The 23,840-nt window shown below is 33.4% G+C and overlaps 2 protein-coding genes across 3 annotated transcripts; both read right to left on the bottom strand.

Annotated features, from left to right (window-relative positions):
• Positions 1-268: 268 nt before the first annotated feature.
• On the bottom strand, positions 269-11,726 carry LOC131637189 (agamous-like MADS-box protein AGL19). Of its 2 annotated transcripts, none has more exons than XM_058907777.1 (8): positions 11,520-11,726; positions 11,199-11,408; positions 1,655-1,736; positions 1,485-1,546; positions 1,310-1,409; positions 1,180-1,221; positions 1,012-1,074; positions 269-921 (listed from the first exon to the last, which is right to left on the bottom strand). In XM_058907777.1, exons 2-8 carry the CDS (start codon positions 11,378-11,380, stop codon positions 805-807), a joined length of 648 nt encoding a protein of 215 aa, XP_058763760.1. In that variant the 5' UTR covers positions 11,381-11,408; positions 11,520-11,726; the 3' UTR covers positions 269-804. The 2 variants fall into 2 exon arrangements, with proteins under 2 accessions (XP_058763760.1, XP_058763768.1); XM_058907785.1 differs by having other exon boundaries at positions 1,033-1,074.
• A 5,712-nt stretch (positions 11,727-17,438) lies between these two features.
• On the bottom strand, positions 17,439-19,941 carry LOC131631681 (agamous-like MADS-box protein AGL19). The gene is made up of 6 exons (XM_058902474.1): positions 19,847-19,941; positions 18,452-18,533; positions 18,278-18,339; positions 18,089-18,191; positions 17,800-17,841; positions 17,439-17,561 (listed from the first exon to the last, which is right to left on the bottom strand). The coding sequence occupies exons 1-6, from the start codon at positions 19,939-19,941 to the stop codon at positions 17,439-17,441; spliced, it is 507 nt and encodes a 168-aa protein (XP_058758457.1).
• Positions 19,942-23,840: the final 3,899 nt, after the last annotated feature.

Below are 23,840 nucleotides of genomic sequence, written 5' to 3'. Positions count from 1 at the left end.
GTTGGAGAAGTAAATGAATTAGAAATGTTTTTCTTCTCATTTTCGAAAGTGCTACCATTTTTAGTCATCTTTGAAGCCATTGCTGAATCCACAATTTTTAGTAAGTGTGATAGTTCAATGAAATCACCTGATAGTTTTTCTAGAAAGGGAGGGGATAGAGATATATATTTTTTTCAATTTTTAAAATAAAAATATTTTTAAAAAAAGATAAAATAATTTTTATGAAATTTTATAATTTAAAATTTTATGCAAAATATAAAAATATATATATAATAAGATACAATCCATTGGATTTATAAAATGAGATGGATGGATTGGATCCATCCATATAGTAAAATGGATGGATTATATCCAATCCATTAGCTAATTTTTTGTTTGGTGGATGGATTGGATGGATTAATTAATGGATGGATTGGATGGATAATCCCTTAATGGATTTTATTGCCACCCCTAATCAGTAGTAGTGTCAATTAGTAATAAAATCAAAATTGCTTAAACAGTTGGATTTGAACACATAGTAACAGAAATTGAGACGAAGCTGTCAACTACTACACCGCTCAACAATGTGTATTATAACAATGTGAATGTTAAAAATATATCTAACAATTCTATTATTATATCTTTCTAAATATAAATTTTAGAAATTCACCAATTCAAAATTGATATAATATGAGTCTGAATATCTAGAAAAATACCTTTAGAATATGTCCGTAATGGAAATTATTTGACTAAAAATTATTGGACATTATTACTAACTTCTAATGTTAGATTCTGCTTCCTCCCGAGTATATTAGATTTATGTCGCTATTTCTGCTCACAATTCATTCGTTTCTCAGGTCGTCCTATGAACAATTCCGTCTCCACTTCCTCATTGAGCTCACTTTGCGCTAAGACTTCTATATCTTGTTGTTCAATTCCACACTACAATAATGGAAAATTTTAGAAATAAGGTTTTCATCAAAGTGAAAAATAACCTTGAAATTTTCAAGAAAGAAAATATGCAGCACAAACAGTGTTAGTGAGGGCGTGTACTTGCTCACGTAAGCGTCTATTTTTTTCAAGTAGGCACCATTCCTGAAGTGGTAGCAAAGAATATGACAATTGTATTAAACAATTTAAATAAATATAAATTGAATGAAAGAACAAATGTGCAATCATTGTAGTAACATTATTAATTACCTGTTTTTTTAGCTTTTCAATTTGTTCCAGCAACAGTTGATTCTGAGAATAGACAACAACACCAAGTTCTTCAATTAGGAGTCTTGGTTATACACTAATTAAAACATAACAAAACAGTATTGAAGGATACCTTTCTTGCCCTAATTTTGCTTAAGCTGTATTCTAGTTGATTTTCAATCTTTTGTAATTCTTCAATACCACATCTATCCAATTCATCTCCCAACAGCTTCCTACAATACATATTACCAATGCTGAGAATAATGATACATAAAAATCTCAGATTCAATAAAGTTGGTTCTGAAAACCTTTTATAAAGTTCTAGTTGCTCCAACTTCATTGTTGTGTTAATATCACATTCCTTTAGGTTCTGCATGTCAACAAAAATTATTTACAAAATTGCCTATATGTTTTAAAATATATATTTGTTTGTTATATGTCTCATGTTATAGATTTGCAAGCTCGATGAAGGAGTGACCTGTGTATTTTCTTGGATTCCTTTGGTGCTGAGAGCCAAATCCTTGACTTTCCGTTGATACCGTTCCACTGTTTTGTTTATACTGAAGAATTTCCATAGACAAACAAGAGCAAACATTACATTTAAACTTCTAATTCATTACTATTTCACAAGAACGATTAATAAAGGAGTTCAACAAATTGATATAGAAAGATCTTACAAAACTATATGATAAATTATTAAGATCTTGAAATTATAACAAATTGGATAGGAATATGATATTCGATATAATAATATGACAAAATTTTATTCATATAACTGACTTATATACATCAAATAAAGGAAATATAATAGATGTTCAATAAATGAAAGGAAAACTATGCAAAAATAAATGAAAAACTTAGGGATGGCAAATGGACATTTCTGTCTCGTTTAGGCATGTCATATAAAAGTCTGCACACAAAAAAAACGGGACAAAGAGGGACGAGTATTGTTAAGAGAGCTGACCTAAAACCTTGTCCCACCTTGTGAAAATGAAAGCGGGACGGGACAGGGTGCCGGTAAAATTTACAAAAATTTAGGTTAATGTTTGCGTCCGGAAAAACCCGCAAGAAATAGGGCGGTGTAGGACGGGCATATTAGAGTGTGGGTATAAGACCTTGATCAGTACGTCCCACAAACAAATGCGAGCAAAACGAACATGTCTAACGAGTCACCTGTTTTGCCACCCCTAACAGAAGTAAAGTAACCAAAAATTGTTAAAAAAAAGTCAAAAACAAAAACAACGGAAGGAAGGGAGACAACAAATACTGACAAACCCAACAAAAGAAAAAATAACAACAAGCAATATCGCAATAACTTGGCCATGGTAACAAAAACCCCAACTTTAAGCAACAACACTCCAAAAATTAAAGACGACAACAACTTAGAAGAGACCAATTCAATATAGTCAAACAAGAGTTCTTAAAGACGGTCAATTTGCCAATGAAAGATCATAAAACTAAGATCATAATACAACTATAAGATCTTACCGGAGAGAAAAGTTTTAATTTCACAAATAAAATTTATAATACAGTGACAAAATAACCTATAAATAACAATATTCGACCAAATTAATTAATAACTCACAATTTTTTGTCTTATGTTTTAACAAAAATGGGGTTTGGAACCATTTGGTTAAAATGGATGGAGAGCATGATTTTCTCGAGTGACATGGCCGTCCTTGTTAACGGTAGTACCACTAAGGAGTTCCACGTGGAGAAGGGACTTCGCCAAGGGGATCCTCTCTCCCCTTTCCTTTTTGTTTTGGCCACGGAGGTTCTAACGGCTCTTATGAGAAAGGCTATAGACACCGGTGATTTTATTGACTTCAAGTTAACGGACAATGTGAAGGTTAGCTTGCTCCAATTTGCGGATGATACCATTATTATAGGGGAAGGAGACATTTCTAACCTTTGGAGCATGAAGGCTATCCTTAGGGGTTTCGAGATTATGTCGGGATTGAGAATTAATTTCCACAAGAGCAATTTATTTGGTGTCAATGTTGAAGAAAGTTTTCTAGAGGCGGCTTCTAGCTTTCTCTCTTGTAAGATTGATACTCTTCCGTTTAAATTCCTTGGCGTGAGAGTGGGAGATAGTCCGAGGAAGTATTCAATGTGGAGGGATTTGATTTCGGCCATGAAGAATAAATTGGCGGTGTGGAAAGGTATGCATCTCAACTTAGCCGGGCGAGTGTGTTTGATAAATGCCGTGTTAAGTTCCATACCTATCTATTCTCTCTCGTTTTACAAAGCTCCGACCAAAGTTCTTAAAGAGATCTCCGCTATTCAAAGAAAATTTCTTTGGAATGGCAATGTCAATAAAAGAAACATCAACTGGGTTAAATGGGATATCGTGTGCAAATCGATAGAGGATGGCGGTTTGGGGATCAAAAACGCAGAGGTGATGAATATAGCGCTTCTTAGTAAGTGGAAATGGCGGATTTTATCGGAAGAAAATGCTCTTTGGAGAGGCATTATTGAGGCGAAATATGGAAACGTGAAGAGGAAGGTACTGATAGGAGATATATCCGTGATCGGAAATAGGGACTCTATTTGGTGGAGGGATCTTCTCTTATCTGACAATTATGAACTATTGTTGTTACAAAATTTTTCAGGTGCTTTACATTGCAATATTGGCGACGGTGGAGACGTTCCATTTTGGTATGGTTGCTGGGCTTCATCCCATCCTCTTATGGTTGTCTTTCCGGAGTTATATGCGGCTGCAAGGAACGATGGCATGTCCGTGGCTGAGGCTGGGTTCTTTGAAGCCGGCTCCTGGCGGTGGAACAGAGCGGCTGTTCTGCTTGATTCTGGCAGCAGCAGTGCTGCGGTTTCTTGGCAGCAGCTTTTGGAAACTGTGGCCCATATTCAGCCTTCAATCGGTGTGAAGGATACCTTCAGTTGGAGACTTTCCGAGGACGATGCTTTCACGGTAAAATCCTGTTTCCGTTTGTTTTATGACAAACTGTCTGGGATCCCTCTTCCCGAACCAGTGGTAAAAGCAATTTCTTTTGTGCGGAAGGTTCATGCTCCATCGAAGTGTTTGTTTTTCGGCTGGAGAATTGTTCATAACAGGTGTGCAACCAAAGATCAGCTATACAAAAGAGGGGTTTTGGATGCAAATGATTTGTTGTGCGTTTTTTGCTCGAAGGCGGAAGAAAATCTGGAGCATCTCCTTGGTGGCTGCAAGGTTTTGATGGGTTTGTGGCAGCAGGTTTATACCTGGACCGGAGCACATGTCGAAGTGGACTTGGAAGAATTCTCGCACTTCCCTTTCTTCTACGACAAGATGAGGAACTCAACCGAAAGAATGATTATGGGAGCCATTTGGCTAGCCTCGTGTTGGTCCATATGGTTGTGTCGTAATAACATTATTTTCAACAAAGCTAATTTTAGTTTCTTGGAGTGCAAGTCCGAGTTGGTTTTCCGGTCTTGGTTGTGGTTGGAGTCGAATCTTAAGAGAGCTCCGCTTTGTAATTTCAGCACTTGGCATATTAAACCGCTTAGTTGTTTTGTTTAGCGGTTCCATGCTTGTTGTTTTGTATTTGGGTAGAGCAACCCTTTTGCTCTAGTTAAATCCAATTTGCTTATTAAAAAAAATCAGTACTCTAGAATTTTATGTTTTATTTAGAATAAAAAAGACGTCTTTATTTTTAATAGATTTTCCGACTGATATCTTCCTTCAATTTTTTAGAAAATCGAGATAATAAGTTTCTAAACTTTTTATTTATTTATAATAAAAAAGACGCCTTAATTTTTTTTATAGATTTTATGTCAGATATGTTCCCTCGGATTTTAAGAAAACCGATATAAACACTCTCTAAATTTTTTATTCCTTCAAAATTAATGTTAAGTTTCATTTCACTTTTTGAGCCCTAGCGAACGAAAGAATAACATTCTATTCAGCGAATGAAAGAACACCATTATTCTCCAAGGAGGAAGGAAGCTCGAACCTCAAACCAACACTTTTATTTTAGTCTCTTATCATATTTCCTCTATGTACGAATTCTCCATTATTGTTGTTTTTTTTAATAAGCAACTCTTGATTAAGAATGAAGTACTAGAGGTACACCAACCCTTACAAGGAATAGAAACACAAATCCACCCAACAACTAAAAATTAGCAACAAAGGAACGAATTTTGTAACTAATTCATAGAAATTGCACCTAATTCTAACCACCACCTTGAATACCAAATCGACATGAAGAAAATTTCATCAGTGTCTACAACTGCATTATTAAAAAGAATGTCATTTCTCTGCTTCTATTACTGCTGTTGTTGTTTGTTTGTTGTTTTTTTTGTTGTTGTTGTTATTTCCGTCTTTGATGTTGTTTCCGTCGTTGTTGTTGTTGTTATTATTATGGTTTTTGAGACTTATACGATTTACTATATTGTTGATGTTCATGTATTTTTAGTTGTTGTTCTTTGTTGTTATCCTTGTTTTATTGAGATTGAATATTCACTTTTGTTGGTTGTATACTATTTTAATTTTATTTTCATAAGTTTTATGCAATTATGGGTCGTAATTGGATGAAATTCAATATATTAAGTAAAGAGTATGAGAATTGAGTAATACAATTTCTTGATTTGGCAAAAAAAATCCTTTTTAACAATAAGAAGATTTTTTAGTGTCCTTGTAAAATTTTCTAAAATATACAAAACCATTCAAAGCGTGATATATTCAATCATTTAGGTTGTAATGGAATTATTCAAAATTACACGAAATGGATATGACATGGTGAGGTGACAAAAAAAAAGACATAAGTCACATACAGTTGAAGATGATGAATTTATGAATGATACTTTAGAAGACATGATTCGTGATATTGGAGTTGATGCTTTCAAGAAAGCTAATGTGGTAGATACTTTACAAAGAGACATGAAAAACTCGTTGTATCTGGGATGTACAAGTTTAACGAGATTGTCATTTGTGCTAAGACTATTTAATCTTAAGTCAAGAGGTGGGTGGACGGATATAGAAGTTTCATTGAATTGATGAAAGAAATACTCCCGGAAGGTAACACGTTATCAAACTGTAGTTATGAGGCCAAGAAAATATTGTGTCCAATGGGTTTGGACTATGTCAAAATACATGCATATATCGCAATGATTGCATATTATATAGGAAAGAGTATGAAAACTTGAAGGAGTGTCCGAGGTGTGGGGAGTCACGCTACAAGCAAAAGGATAATGGTGCTGAAGACGATGATGGGTAACAAGAAAGGGTGTTCCTTCCAAGGTGATGTGGTACCTACCGATAATTCAAAGGTTCAAGAGATTGTTTGCTAATGACATGCATATGAAAATGTGTGTGATGAAAAATTGGCCATGTAGTTGATTCATTGCAATGGAAGAAAATTGATTCCTTGTTTCTAGATTTTGTCTATGTACTTATATAGTTCCAAAGATAACAAACATATTCTAGCATCTAGAGCGTACTTTGGGTGTCATTAAGGAGATTTTAGAAATTGGTTATGCTGCTTTTAAAGTGCCTTTATTAAAGTGAAAGTGAATTGACATTAATACTGGTGTAGAAACCGATGAATTAGGATTCAAACGAGTTAATATTCGAAAGGCAACTCATAAGAACGAACAATTCATTCTGGAAACCCAAGCAAAACAAGTTTTTTTTATGACACTGATCCTTCTAACACTAGATGGTCAATTGTTCTTCACGGAAAATATCATCCTCATAGTATTGATGAAAATCAAGATTTTAACTATAAGACCCCTTTTTCGGCAACACATGTATGTCATTCATCGGAAGAATATGATTCAGGTGATGTACACGTTATTAGTCATGATCATAAAGTGGAAATATGAAAAAACTAGTAAGTAAATATTTTATATCACTTAGTAATTTATAATTACTCATTTTACTCTTTTTTATTCCTTTTACTAAATATTTAAAATTGTTGTTGATTATCCTAATTGGTTTCAAATGTTCAAATTACAGGTGCTTAACGGCCAGTGACAAATCGTAGCATATAACATTTGGACAACCTACAAAACTTTCCATTTTGGTTATTGCTTTTGTTGGTTAATCTTTTATTTTAGTTTTGTTGTAAAATTAAAAGGTGTATGTCATTTTTGCTTTGCATTTGGTGTAAATAAAAATATTTATGATATAATATTTTTGTTTGAGAAATTGGCAAAATGCACAATTTTTTTGTTTTAAAAATCTACAAAATATAGTTCAATATTCTATGAAATGGTTCTGTAATACAAGTACAAACGAAAGTATTTAAAATAATAATAATATTATCCCCTCGACTTTTATAAATAATTGAGGTAACAAGATTGGGCTATTACCTCTGTTTTAGAAAACACTGAGAGTTAATATCGGGTGCGCCATCCAGTTCTGAAAATAATAAAAATGAAGATGTTGGAGTTCAAACCCATGTGAAGATAACTTTACCCCTTGGTTTTAAATACTTGAGGGGTAAAGTGACATCTTTTCATGCGCCCCATTTGTTAGCTCGCTTATGTAGTCGAGGTTAAATGCATTTCACGTATGAGGTTAAATGTGTTTTTGTAATAGTGTGGAAGATATAAGTCTCTTGCACAGTATCCTTTTGGTTAAATGCGAGGTTTAGGTTGTGCCCACCATTAGGGAGGATAAGTCTTGGAAGATACTACTTTCTTATTGGCTCTAGTGCAGAGGCATCCTCTCTAATTAATTTATAAATGGTCTCCGAAAAAGACTAGTAACTAGGTTCTCATCTCTTTTTGGGATGATCCCTAGGCATGGGATAGTACTCCACTTAAATATAGGATTCTTTGGCTGTACCTCATCTCTAACCGAAAAGGTACGAAAGTAAGTGAATTTGGTTGTTGGGTTAATGGGGCTTTGGTTTGAGAACTTCAATGGAGGAAAACTCCTTTCATTTGGGAGCAGTTGTTTGTTTCTGGCCTTTTACAAACAATTATAGGTATTACCTCATCCTTGGATGTCGACACTTGGTAGTGGAGATATGAGAAAGACAATGCTTTCATGGTTGCCTCAACTTATAATGCTTTTATAAAAGTAATCTTGGTGTTGGTATTATTTTGTATAAGGAAGATATGATCACCTCCTTAATTTGGTATAGTTAGGCCCCTTTGCAAGTGATTGTCTCCAATTGGCCCCCTCTCCATGATTAAATTCCAACGAAAGAAAACTTAGTAAAAGGCATGTCTTATTTGCTAATAGTGTTACTTCTTGTGGGACGCGTGTTGAGTCTATAATACTTTTAGGTGGCTTGGGTGGACGCTTGCGCTCCTAAGAAATTTGTCTACTCTTTTTAGGATTTTTTTGTGGGAAAGTTGTATTAGACTAGAGGTGGTCTAACTTTGATTTGATATTCAGTGGTAGGGATCATTATGGAACTCCTAAAAAGATGTGATTTTTTAACTGTCTATAATGTGGAGAAGTTGGAAGATAAAAACATTTTAACCTCTTAGAAACGATATCTTGGAAGCTCTTTAGTCTACTTTTGTCTTACTGGCTAGAGAACCCTATCTCTACTTGAGTTAATAACGACCAAAGTGATTATGATCTCACTTTTGGAGATGAGTGTTCTTGAGACTATTGACGATCTGGTTCTGTCGATGGTGGTTTTTTGGTGGTAGAATATAGTTGTTTATCTCCCTTGGTGAGTTGGTGGAATGGCTTATGTTGTTGAGATACAAGTGTGAATTTAAAGTCCCACATTTCTTGGAAAATGGAGATTGAGCACTTTATAAGTGAGAATACACATATACTTAATGCCTTAAGTTTTGGGGGAATATGTGGTATCTCTTTCACTTTATGTGTTGCACTTAACTCAATGTGGATGGTTCTCCTCATGATCCTTTAGTGGAACCAAAGGCGATGGTTCGAGTAAGGGACCGGCTCTTTGTATTAAAAGTCTTCCTGACAACGTGGTGGTTAAGATACGTGTTCCTTCGAAGTGCGCATGATGTGTTAAAGATTTCAACAATCGTACAAGTGTATATGGATGAAAAAGCTTCCACTTGTGGGACTTTAGATTCAAAGCTTGTGTATTTAATTAAATCAGGGCCGGCCCAAGGGTACGGCGGGCTAGGCCCTCGCCTTAGGCCTGAAAAATTATTTTTTCTTAAACATAGTTTTGGCCTCAAAAAATTAAATTAAATTCAGTATTTTTGTCCGAAAACGAAAATCATGTATAGATACTTACTTAGCTTAGTTGGTAAGGAAATGATGTTTTATTTTGAAGATCTTCTGTTCTAATCTGGTACGGCTACGAAAGAAAAAGTTTTACTGTGATTTTTATTAAAACTAATTAGAACTTATATATCATAGTGGATGAAAAAAACTTTATTTTAATAGTCGTCTTAGGCCTCATAATACGTTGGACCCGTCCTGAATTAAATTGTTTCTACAAAGTCTCATGTTATGTGGCAACTAAATATGTCAATTCGATTCCTAACCAACAAGAGAGTTTGTATAGGAAAGAGGACGAAATTTTACAGCTAAGAACACATAGAACAGGATTTATAGTACAAATAGTTCAGATATATGAAAGTCATAGATTATACAAAAGAATGGCATTGGTTTTTGAAAGTACTATTCACATTATCTTTTTCCAACATTTTATGCTCGTGCTCAAGAAAGAGAAACAGTGCTTTAAAAATGAGTTAAAAAATATAAATAATTAATATAGTACAAGTACTTTCTTATAAATCAAGAATAGGCTCTTATTTTGATGTTCATCTAAAGATTCCTAATTGGTTGTCAATTATATTTTCAACATTTGAATATGCAACAAATTTGATAAACTTATAATTTTTCTAAACAAGCAATACAATTTCTTTAATTGTCAAGAAATATTGTGTATCATATTTTAAAGTAGGGCTCCACTTCTTAAATCTACCAAAAAAGGAAAATTAAGGTATCAAATAGAGTCTTGAATCTACAAAAAATAGGAATGTTAAGGTGTCAAATAGTTCGATAGTTTGATATATATATATATATATATATATATATATATATATATATATATATATATATATATATATATATATTAAATAAGTAAGTTATATGGTAATATGTTAATTTAATAATAATTATTGAATTTAAATTAAAGGTCGTGATTAAAATATATTTTTTAAAATTTACTTAGTTATTTCTCTTTTCTCGTAAAAACGTCTAATTTTTTAAATTCTTTTACCCATGATTCTATGAATGCTACGATTGTATTTCAATCTTTTCCTTTAGATAAGATGATTTTTATTCATTTTTACATTCATATAACTTATCAATTCTCACTATATATATCTTTATTTCTAGATAAACTACACACTGTGAATTGCATTGCAGGCGCTGCATCGTGAATTTTAATTGGGAGGTACTTGAAATATACTATTAAGAAATACACGGTGTTAAAATTTTTCATTACATAAGAAATAAATTGAGTTTTTAGGTTCTAAAATTTTGACTTTTGATGAAAATACTTAAAGAAACATGAACGAAATTGTCTGGTTTCTTTGTAATGGCAGACAAACGCATTATTTTACTTCATACCGCAATTGCAGATGCATCAACAATATTTCGACTATAATTACTGTTACAAGCTGCAATTTAAAACCACAAATTCTGTATTGAAATGAATTAACATACCATCAATATACTAATTAGCAAGCTATTCCTTTAAATTTATTTCACTCCCCATCATGAGCCCTTTTAATCCATTAAATTTATCATCTGTTAATTCTTTAATAAATCCTTTTGTAACTCTAGTAGTTTTAATCCATTAAACTTATCTTCTTTATTTGCAAAATATTCTATTAACTATAGTAAACATATTTTCTCACCTAAGTGTTCCTTTGTAGCAGAAATGAAAAAACTGAGCTTATTTATGGTACGAGTACGGTCCTATATTTACAGGTTTGATATGATTGATTTCTCTGTGTATATTTATCATATATCTTTTCCATTAAAGGGTTCTTCAAATATTAAAATAATTAATAATAATACATAAAATCTCAAAATAAAATACTATGCAAATAAGTATGTGACATACCTTGAACTGGAGAACTCATGGAGTTTCCCTGTGGTAGAGAAGATGATGAGTGCCACTTCAGCATCACAAAGAACTGAAAGTTCAAAAGCCTTTTTAAGCAACCCATTTCTTCTCTTTGAGAAAGTTACTTGTCTATAGGACTCATTTTCGATTAGCTTCAGTTGAGTTTTTCCTCTCACCATTCTGATATCAACTCTATGAAGGGAAGATCTGAATTGAAAATTGAAACAGACAGAAAATGAGATCTAGTTAACCAAGAGAGTGAAAACTAATGTTGTTTACCAAATATAGAAAGTTGGTACTGAAAGTAAGTAATCAAACCTGACAAATATTTCGAAGCAAACAATAGAATCTCTATTATCTCATCTCTCAAGAAAGCAAATACAGGTTCAATCACAGAAACCCTAGCAAAAACATAAGCTGTAAAAAGAGAGAGAAGGAGGGGTATAAATGACCAGTAGATTGATTGCAGGTTCCGCCTATACTACTACCTAACTAGCTACTATTTTTAGGTATTTTTTTAAGCAATGTATCAATGTATCATGTATGTATAGAATCGGCCTATTAAAAAAAAAAAAATGTATGTATAGAATCGAATAAAATAAAGGCTACTGTTTTAAAATATAATATTAAAGCCTCTTGAGAACATTTTATTTATAAAATAATACTTAATTACAAACATTGTTATATGCCCACTTAGAAGAAGTTATGTCCGATCTTTAATAACTTATACCCGTAATAAATAAATACTAATATATGGTCTATCATTATCAGAAGCCACTATCTCAAGGCTTTATAAAACTGTTAATCTCAGTATAAACTAGAGTTATATTTTCAATTGTTCAAGTAATCCACACACATATATTAAACCGATACTCAACAAAAAGCTGCGTGGATCAACTTTTTATTTACATGATCACTTGTGGCCATGTCACCACTTTAATCAAAGAGGTGGATAAAATGTTTATAAATTTCATTTGATAAGGAGATCTTGAGGAGAAAAAACTTGTGACAGTTTCTTGGCATACAATTTTCTTTAAGATTTTTAAATGAATAGTTTGGTCTTAGATTTATGAGATATTGTTCCCTATGAGATAGAAGTAACTTTTATAATTATCGTATCCACCGAGATTTGTGATTTCAAAAACTCTTGAAAAGTATTTAAAACTTTAAGTAAATAAGGGTTGTATATTTGTTGTGATGCGTGAAATGGAGATTTTGGTGTTAATAATAAGAAATTTTTCTAAAATTAGATTTCGTTATTACATATTTGTCGTGCACATCTAAAGGTCAGTAATATACTTCTCTACTCAGCTATTAATATTACAACATGTGGCTCTCATTTATATCTCCTTTTGGTTCGAACACTGTAAGATTAGTATAATACCCAATAACCGATAGACCGGTCTATTAATCAACACAGAGCATTAAGTTCCAACAATTATAAAGCAGCTTGACTTCACACTGATCCATACTATAATACCTGCGGAGATTAAACCTAACCCTATGTATAGACATTAGTATCCAATATATGATTATCTTGGATCTAATAATGACTAACACCTTTCGATGTCTAGGTAAAAAAAAAACAAATTTTAGGTAGCAAATCTAAAACAAGCATTAAGATTAAAGAGTTATCAATATTAAAGCACGAAATTACATAGAATGCCATGACCTATTTAATACATGAATATAATGACTACATCTAACGAACAATAAAGATATTTTATCTATGCTTACACATCTTAACTTCCAGTAGTTCAGTGAAGTTGATCTTGGAAGTTTATCTGCCTTGTCACTTGAGCAGCGCCTCTGCCTTCAGGTTTCCTCTTTTGTTCTCATGTTGTAGAAACAGGTGAGCCTACTCCAATCATGTACTACCTCACTCCTCCGAAACTTTCTTTGCAATAATCTAAAACTTCTATATATAGGATAAATTCTAGAGACCTCGCTAGGCGCACCACCATTGCTTAACACACAGTTCCTTGCTTCATCAAGAAGTACTTGCATATGGATGTGCCATCTATCCTTCTACCTACGGTAACGCGCTTATGGCTGGGTCTAGTGAACCTGGACTTTCATGGTTTTTCTCTGGCTTGGTCTTTGCATGTTGAATCGTGGTTTTTCAATACTTTTTACTTGTTTTCAATTAAAACATACTTGAAAAGTTCAAACGGGTGTTTTCTCACTTTTCACCAAAACCAGATCTCATAACACACAATCAGATCAAAACCTCCATCCAAACCAAACCGAAAAAACCGTTTTTCCCCAAACCAAATCAAACCCATTTGTTCAGCCAATAAAAAAACGCAAAAAACAATCAAATCAATATGAAAAACCCTGAATTCAAAGAGTGAAAATCACATCCACATCAATAAAAAAAAGAGGAAACCGAAAACAGAGAGTGAGCTATCAATTGAGCTGTTGTTCTTATACCGTAAGAGAGGAAAATGAAAATTTTAGGAAGAAGCATACCTGGGTTCGTGAGTATGTGAGCTTCTTCGAGCTTATTCCATGGCCGCCGTGAGAAACCGAGAGAGGGGTTTTCTGTTGTTGTCGTCGTTTTCGCGCGCGAGAGAGAGAGAGAGAGAGAGAGAGAGAGAGAGACAGAGAGAGAGAGAGAGAGAGAGAGAGAGAGAGAGAGAGAGAGAGAGAGAGAGAGAACCGAAGACCATCGTTGTTGTTGTCGCTCGCAAGAGAGATGATGATGAGAACAAAAAGCTACCATGGTTGAGCTTTAGTAAGCGCTGCTGATTTTGTTGTTCGTCGCGGAAGAGAGCATAGAGCGTGAGGACGGGGGAGAGAGGCTCCACCTCTTTTCTTTTCCTTCTAGGGTTTTCAGAACCCAACTTTGAGTTAAGAGATGGAAAACGCATTGTATTTACGTTTTTAAAATTTTTTCCTTTTTTTAACTAAAAAAATTAGAAAAGAAAATAATTAATGAGAGGGAAGCTAAATAAATTAGAAAAGAAAATAATTAATGAGAGTGAAACAAAAAAAAAAGAGGGAAATTCTGGCGGGGTATGTGTTTTTGGGCTTGAGTCACACTTTGAAGTGAAAATTATAATGCCGCGGTTTTTGCTTGCGGCTTAAAATATCTACAGTTTGTTAACTGTGGCAAATTAAGAAAATGCCACAGTTTCACACTCCGGATTCAATATTTCAAAACATATGTCTACGATTTGAAAACCCTGGCCAAAGCTTGTATGTGGCCACAGTTTTTGAGTTGTGGAAAAATTTAGCGTGGCCATAGGCCAAAATGTTGTAGTGACACTACATGAAACCATTAGTAATAAAATTGTTACTCACAAAATATATGTTCGTTATCATCAAAACCATATTCTGAACATAAATTCTCAATCTTGTTCTAACAACAATTACAAAATATACATTTCGTAATGCACTTTCATCTCGCCTATAATTTCCACCGTGGTAATATATATTTATATAGGCGTTTTCTTTCATTTTCATTTTAAGCAACTTTTTGCCACAATCAAAGTTTTCAACCGTGGTGAAAAGTAACGCTTGGTTATGGCTTCGAACCTCAGAACGAACAGTTTTGTTTTATTATATATTTTAAAGCCACTTTCAGCCACGGTATAAATTTTCAACCGTAGTGAAAAGTGACGTTTGGTCATGGGTTCAAATCCTAGTGCCATGAATTTTGTTTTTTATTAATTTTTAAGCCACTTTTCACAACGGTTGTGTGAAGTCAAGACTATCCATCCTATGTGTTTTGATGAAGACAAAGTGCACTCAACTATATCAATATCAAAAGGAATGGAAAAAGCAATCAAGAGTACCATTATCAAATTAAGTGACCAAGTTTCATTGATCAAAATTTAACATCAAGTATTCATGACTATGTTGGAGCTCTTTGAAGACTTAGCAAAATCATTGATTGATAAAAGGTATAACAATGCAATTGATTTTGATAAACACAGAAGTTGGAGCTCTTTTCAAATTTTTTTGGCAGCGTTTCACAAAAACCGGTTCACCCTTTGTCAGAAACCGGTTTCCCCGCCTGGCAGAGGCAAAAATAGCTGTTGGGAAATCTGAACAAATTTGTTTTAACATCTCTTAATTGTTGCATTATTTCATTGTTTTACACACTTTCAAAAGGATGTTAAGGCACAATATAAACACTATATTTTTTCAGATTTGAATCTCACCTCTTTCATTACAATTTACCACCTTTTTGGTCATATATTTTCATACAAGTGTTTTATACTTGAACTTTTATTGAAACTTTTTCCGCACATTGTTCCATACCAATTCAGAAAAGTTTCTCATTCATACATAAACACTTGAGCACTATTATGTCATTGTAAGTTGTCTTACTTGAAAAAAAGATCACTCCTAGTGATTGATATATGTTCATCAACTTTACTACTCAAATATATTTCTAGATTTTGGTTATTATTGACTTGCTATCCATGATTGTTGGAAGCAAGGGTTTTTTATTAGTGAGAGGATTGTTCTCATAATCAAGTTAGTAAATCCAAGAGGATTGTTCTTGGTGTTTGAAATCTTGTTGTCCAGGATTGTCGGAAACAAGTGAGTCTTTAAGGGGGGATTGTTCTTGGTGTTTGTGTAGGTCTTGTATAAGTCACAAACAATAGTAAAATCTCTTTCATGTTGAAAAGGGACTGGAGTACTCTCGGACTGTGAGGGGAACCAATATACAACATTGTGTTCTTTACTTTTTCGCATTTACCGCTTTCACAAATCATAACCAGAAAAGAAAGTAACACATTTCTAAACTCTTGCACAAAACAAGAAAAATAACAACTTGTTTCTAAAACCGGATAAAATTCACCCCCGACCCCCTCTTAGGCGCACTCTTATACTTACAGGTTGAAATTTCAATTATGGTGAAAAGTGACGCCTTCCTATTTTTTTAAATTAAAAATTAATTATATTTTCAAGATATATAAAGCTCCATGTTCATTCACTTTTTCCCTAGATGAACTTCATCTTCTACCTACAAACTTTATCTTCCATGTACAAAACTTTATTTCTCCATTAAACTAAACTCGAAAGCATCATTTCTTTCATAAACGAAACTTAAAAATATCATTTCTTTCATTAACAAGTTTTAGAACTCCATCATCTCTTCTTCAACTTAAACAATAATGTTGTTTTTTCTTGTTGTTGTTTTTATTATTGTTGTTGTTGTTGAGATTTAATGTTTAACAATATTATTGATTTAGTTTTTGTTCTTATTGTTGTTGAGATTTAAAGTTTTACGATTCTATTGATTTTGTTATGTTGTTGTTGTTGTTGTAAGCCGTGATGGTGGTGATGTTGTTGTTATTGTTCTTCTTCTTGTTCTTGTTGTTATTGCTTTTGTTCTTGTTGTTTTTGCAGTTGTTGTTGTATTAGAAATATTTAATATTATATATTGTGGTTGAAATCTTCAATGTGGTCGATCAAAGCATATGACAAACATGAAAATTTGAGCTGACTGACTTTGTTCCACAGTTGAAACTTTCAACCATAGTAAAAAGTAGGCGGACTACATTTCACCATGGTTAGAATTTTTAGTCGATGTGAAATATAATGTGTTATCTAAGTAGCGTCCTTACTATCACGCTCTTCATTACTATGGACCACCATCCGTGATGGAAGTAATAGATTTTTTTTTTGTAATAATGTGTTAATGTTTAATCGAGCCTCCGGTACCTTTGATCTCCTTTTGTATTAGGGTAGAGTATCCCTATAATGACATTAATACATTCATTGCTTATAAAAAAAATAGAACATTTTTATAATCAACTCAATGCAAATGCTAAAATATGTATCTATTCTTATTATATCTTTTCTAAAATATATTATTATTTTGAAAATTCACCAATACAAAATTGATATAATCTGTGTCAAAATATCCGATCAACATCTTTACAATACGTCTGGTAAATATCATTGTTTGTTTCGAGTAGGTAGAGTTTTCCGTTTGTATCTTTGGACGGAGTATCCATTATACTCCCTTTGTTTAATATCATTGCTTATTTAAAAAAAACAATACGTCTGTTACATAAATTATTTGATTACTAGACACGTCACAAGCATACAGTTGTAATTGTTCATGATATATTGTCATAACCTAATGGCCGAAATTCAACTTTATTTTTTATTCATCTATGTATTGGATATTATTACTAACTTCTAATTTTAGATTCCGCTTCCTTATATAAAGATGTTATTCGATTTATACTGCTGGTTTCAAGTTTTCAACTCTCAGTGCATTTGTTTCCCAGGTCGTCCTATGAACAATTCGGTTTCCACCTCCCCACCCTGCACACTTTTTGTATTTAGTCCCATATCTTGTTCACTTAAACAACCACCTTCTTCAATTCCACACTACAACTATTTAAAAAAAATTAGAAATTAGGTTTTAATCAAGGAGAAAATAATAGGAAAGATAACTTAGCATTATCCAGAAATTCATATATTAACGACTAACCAATGTTCTTTAGAGATTCCAAATAAGTGACTAAATAATTAAATTATTCATCAAAACAATTAGTTGTACAATTTTTATTATATCAGTAACTGAAGGCAATAATATTGTCAAGTGTTACTGCCTAAGATTAATTACCTTCTCGTGTAAGCATCGATTTTCTTGAAGTAGATACATTTCCTGAATTAAGATGGAGCAACGAATAATACAACATCAATGAAACATTAAAATTGCTTAGTTTGTGTGAAATTGATATATAAATTATTTGGGTGAAATTGTCAGTATTATACTATTATCTACCTGTTTTCTAAGCTTTTGAATTTGTTCCCTGAACAGTTGATTCTGAGTATAAACAACACCGAGTTCTTCAATTAGGAGTCTTGGTTTTGCATTAATTAAAACTTAGTGAAACGTTTTTGAAGGGTACCTTTCTTGCCCTAATTTTGCTTAAGCTGCATTCGAGTTGATTTTCAATCTGTTGTAATTCTTCAATACCACATGTATCCAATTCATCTCCCACCAACAGCTTCCTACGTACAATACATGAAAATCACCAACTCTAAGAATAATAATGATACATGAAAATCTCAAATTCAATAAAGGTGGTTCTGAAAACCTTTTGCAGTGTTCTAGTTGATCCAACTTATTCGTTGTAATGATATCACATTCCTTTAGGTTCTGCATGTAAACAAAAATAAATTAAAACAGTGCATATTTGTATTAAAATATATTTTTGTTTGTCATATGTCTCCTTTTATAGAATTGCAAGTTCGATGAAGGAGCTAGTAACCTGTGTATTATCTTGAATTTCTTTGGTGCTGATAGGCAAGTCCTTAACTTTCCGTTGATAGCGTTCCACTGTCTTGTTTATACTGAAGCATTTTCATAGACCACAGCAAACAACAAACTTCTAATTAATTATTCGACAAGAATCATTATAAGTGGGAGAGTCCACATCTATCTCCTTAAGATTTTAGGTGTTCATGTGGTGTGTCTCTCATAAGGTGTGATGCTTATAAGGAAAAGCCCAAAAATCAAAATGCTCTTTCGTGTTGACTTCCCGAATTGATCCAGTGATGGGACCGACTCACGTCTATCGAAATTCCCTAGCCATAGAGTGATGGTAGGAGGTGGCCCGTTAAAAAGTATCAACAGCTGTACAATTATATGTGGATGAAAGATCTTCAGCTTGAGGGTAAGCATCATGGATAGACTCATACTTAAAGGGGAGTGATGAGAAAAACAAGTGAGAGTAATGTGGGGGAAGTCCCGCATTGGTTAAAAATGTGGAAACTTGAGCATTTATAAGTGGGAGAACCCACACACCTATCACCTTAAGGTTTTGGGTGAGTATGTGTTGTGTCTCTCACAAGATGAGGTGCTTAGAAAGAAAAAACCCCCCAAAATAAAAATGTTTCGTTATGTTGACCCCCTTATTTGACCCCCAACAAACACAACCGCTGCAATAGCCACATCCACAACTATAATTTAAAACTATGGTTTTAGCTATATCGAGACACTGAATTTCTCAAATAAATACGATTGGTGTTGGCGTCATGAGAGGAGTATATTTGGTTGCCTCCGAGTATAATACCCTTTTTGTTTCTAATCTTAGTGGTTCCATCACCCCTACTTGAGATGATGTGATCGTGCCCTTAATTTTGGACAGTTAGACTCTATAATTCTTATCTTTAAAAATCCTCCAAGAAAGATTCCCCACGAGTGAGAACACTCTCAATCATTATATGTCTTACCCAAACATGATGATACTTCTTGTAATTTGTGTCGTGGTCCTTTGGAATCGTTTTCTCACAGTTTTGTGACATGTTAGATAGTAGTTATTTAGTCTATGGTATAAGATTAGGTGGCATGAGAGGTCTTTTTTCCTTTCTATATATGGAGCTTTCTTTGTTTTTTATGTCTTTAAATTGTTAGGGGTGTGTCTAGGATTGGTCTCACTATGATTTAACATTCCATGATGTGGTCCAGGGGCTCCCAAGTGTAATATCTCCCAGGGATTTCTCCCATCAAAAGCCCTAAGTACTTAAAAGGAATCGACCTCACTCTAGAATTCAAGAGTCTCTCTACAACCTTCAAAAATGACCCCCTGCATTAACACCAAAGATACAACTCTTAGAAAAACTCACTTTAAGACCCGAGACCAACTCAAAACTCCTAAGACCACCTCAATAATCCACAAATTGCCCACATTTGTCTCCCTAAAAGAACCGCGTCATTTGCGCACTGAAGGTGAGACACCAGTAACCCAGCCAAACCCATTTTAAACTGAGAAAATACAGCAATAGAAATCGCCCTCGTAACAGTAGCACTATGACCTTCCTCACAAGGAAAAGAAAATGAGCCAAAGGATTCCCTTTATTAAGCCCTCTCTGAATGTTAATCTCCTCCGTCGGGCATCCACCCACCAAAACAGACAAACTTTCAAAAAAACACGCTTTCATCAGGGCCTTCCACTTTCCATTAAACCCAAATCTCCTTAAGATGTAATCAAGGATTAACAAACTAATCGAGTCTTAAGCCTTCTCAAAATCCATTTTAAAGATAAAACAATCCCTTTTAGAAAGTTTGGTTAAACTAATTACATCATTCAAATCTACCATAATTAATGGACATGATTAGTAGTACAAATAGTTCAGATATCAAAATCATCCATCACACAAAAGAATGCCATTGGTTTTAATTTGTAAGTACTTACTCATACCTCCACAATTGTTTGACAGATACAAAAGGAAAACCCCCAAAATTTGATTATGGTATATTTTAAGTGAAGAAGACATTGTAAGTCCAAGAAAAATATTTATTGTTAGAAAATGATATTTTTCTAACATATCGATTACATTACATGTTGTGTTACTTTACTTGTTGTTGCTACTATAATGGTTATATTCTTGCTTGTTAAGATAGTAAAAGTAGACCAAAACTAATGATGTCTACTATTTAGAGTAGATTTGTTTTGGATTTTATTTCCACTCTAACAAGCAAACTTAATGCTTGGCTCAATATATTTTGTAGTATTTTTCAGCTTTATGCAATAAAACAACATAACATTTTCACCTAAAAAACTTTATTATTTTGTGGTTTCCATTCATCTCTTCCACACCACTTTACTATATCTTCTATTTTCTTACATGGTATCTAGAGCTTCATTAATCTTAACGGGTATGTGAGAAAAGAAAACCAACAAGAAAAAAATCACAAAAAACCTTGAAACGTCATATAGTAGCAACAACAAATTATGTAGTGTTGCATGTATTATGGCAAGTGCTCTTCCTTCTTTTGCCACTTCCTCATTGTGATTTTTTATTTGAGCTACTATTAGAATATTTGGAAGTGGTGGTGAGCTGCTTCCATTTTCCAAAACATCCCATAAACTTTGAGCTCTCTAATAAGCTTTCATTTTTGCATCCCACAAATTATGTTCGTAGGAGAAAACTATAATTTGTGGGATGCAAAAATGAAAGCTTATTAGAGAGCTCAAAGTTTATGGGATGTTTTTGAAAATGGAAGCAGCTCACCACCACTTCCAAATATTCTAATAGTAGCTCAAATAAAAAATCACAATGAGGAAGTGGCAAGAGAAGGAAGAGCACTTGCCATAATATATGCAACACTACATGATGATATATTTATCAAGATCTTGAATCTTGAGACTGCAAAAGAAGCTTGGGAAAAGCTAAAGGAGGAGTTCCAAGGGAGTGAAATAACAAAGAAGATGCAAGTGTTGAACTTGAGAAGAGATTTTAAAGCACTTAAAATGAAAGAAACCGAAACTATTAGAGAACTTTCTGACATAATTTCGAAGGTTGTTTCACAAATAAGATTACTGGGAGAGGAACCCAGTGAAACAAGAGTTGTGGAAAAAATTCAGGTGTGTATTCCAGAGAGGTTTGAAGCAAAAATATCCTCTCTCGGAGAAACTAAGGATTTTTCTCAAATCACACTTGCAGAGCTTGTCAATGTTTTGCATGCTATTGAGTAGAGAAGATCTTTAAGGATGGAAGACTATATTGAAGGTGCTTTTGTGGCTAGCACCAAAGTTAAAAACCAAAGCTATAACCGTTTTGGGAAAAGTCTTTTGGTGAGAAGATAGGAAAAGGAAAAAGGGAGGAAGACAACAACAAAGAAGAGAGTTGGAAAAAGAAGTTTCCACTTTGTCAACATTGCAAAAAAGATATTCATTTAGAGAAGTATAATTGGTACAGGCCAAGAGTTAAATGTAGATCTTGCAATCAACTTGGTCATGTGGAGAAGGTTTGCAAAAACAAAGCAAACCAGAAGGGACAACAAGCCTAAGTTATTGAACACCACCAACAAGATGAGCAATTATTCATGGCTTCTTGCTATTCAGTCAATAGTAGCAAATAAACATGACTAATAAATAGTGAGTGCACCAATCACATGACTCATAATATTGGCATTTTTAAGGAACTTGATAAGTTATTATACTATAAAGTTACTATAGGCAATGTAGAACATGTTGATATCAAAGGAAAAGGTGTTGTAGCTGTTGAAATCCCACGGGTATCAAATACATTTCAAATGTTTTATTTGTACTTGAAATAAATCAAATTCTTTTAAGTGTGGGGCAAATGATGGAAAAGAACTATTCATTGCATTTCAAAGACATGAGATGCATTATTCTAGATCCTTCTGGATATTCTAAGTTAATGGCGATTGAAATGAGGGTAAAAGTTTTCCAGTAGAATGGAAGCAAACAACCATGCATGCATTTACAAGTACTGCTCATGATTCCTCCTTGTGGCATAAAAGGTTGGGTCACTTTAGTTACTCTATCTTAAAACAAATGAGTTCTCATGATTTGATTGAAAATTTACCAATCATTGATGATGTTGTTGACATGTGTGATGTATATCAATTTGGAAAACAAAGTAGATTACCATTCCCTGCTGCGTCAACCTGGAGGGCTTTTGAAAAGTTACAAATCATACACATTGATGTGTGTGGTCCGATGCCAACGACATCTTTAAATGGCAACAAGTATTTTTTTTCTATTTATTGATGATTTTACAAGGATGACTTGCGTATTTTTTCTAAGGCAGAAGTCAGATGTGTTTGCTGCATTTCATAGTTTCAAACTTATGATTGAAAAAGAGGCTGATTTTCAAATTAAAAAGCTCAGATCGGATAATGATACTGAGTATACAACACGGGAATTTAAAACTTTTCGTGAGCAAGCTGGAATCCAACACCAATTTATTATTCCTTACACTCCTCAACAAAATGGAGTGATTGAAAGGAAGAACAAGACAGTCATGGAGATGGCTCGATTGCTTTTTGAGAAAGATATTACTAAAACCTTTTGGGTTGAGGCTGTCAACACCTCAGTGTACTTGCTGAATTTGTTGTCTACCAAAGCCTAGAAGGGAAAAACATCATTTGAAGCATGCTATAAAATAAAGCCGCATGTTCAATATTTAAAGATATTTGGATGTGAGCGCTACGTCAATGTTCCAAATGTGAAAAGAAATAAATTGAAAACAAAGTATTTGATCGGTATATTTTTGGGGTACAGCAGTAGCTCCAAAGCGTATCATATTTATAATTTGGAGATCAAAAAATTTCTGGTTAGCAGAAATGTGAAATTTGACGAGTTCTCTAAATGGAATTGGGATAAAGGTCAAGTTGAAGGTTCAAATAAGGTATTGTTTATGGAAGATAGTTTGGAGGATAAAAATTCAAAAGATGAAGGAGAAAATTATGATAATGATGCTGATTTACAACTTGAGGTACTAGAATCTTGGATGATATTTATGCTAGAAACAATATAGCTATATTAGAGCCTATACGGTATGATGAAGTTGCTAATGTTGAGGGATAGAAAGCTACCATGGAGGAGGAGATGAAGATGATAGAGAAAAATCAAACATGAAAGCTTGTAGACAAACACAAAAATCAAAATACTATTGGTGTTAAGTGGGATTGTAGAACCAAACTCAATTCTGATGGTTCTATAAATAAGCTTAAGGCCACATTGGTGGTAAAAGGTTATTTTTAACAACACGCTGTTGGTTTTTTAGACACTTTTGAACCTGTTGCAAGACATGATAAAATTAGGTTGTTGGTTTCCTTAGCAGCAAAATTGGGATGAAAAATTTATCATTTTGATGTTAAATCAGCTTTTTAAAATGGATTGCTTG

This window comes from Vicia villosa, linkage group LG1, assembly GCF_029867415.1.
Source record: "Vicia villosa cultivar HV-30 ecotype Madison, WI linkage group LG1, Vvil1.0, whole genome shotgun sequence".
NCBI lineage: Eukaryota > Viridiplantae > Streptophyta > Magnoliopsida > Fabales > Fabaceae > Vicia > Vicia villosa.
This window is presented reverse-complemented; position numbering and strand designations above follow the sequence as displayed.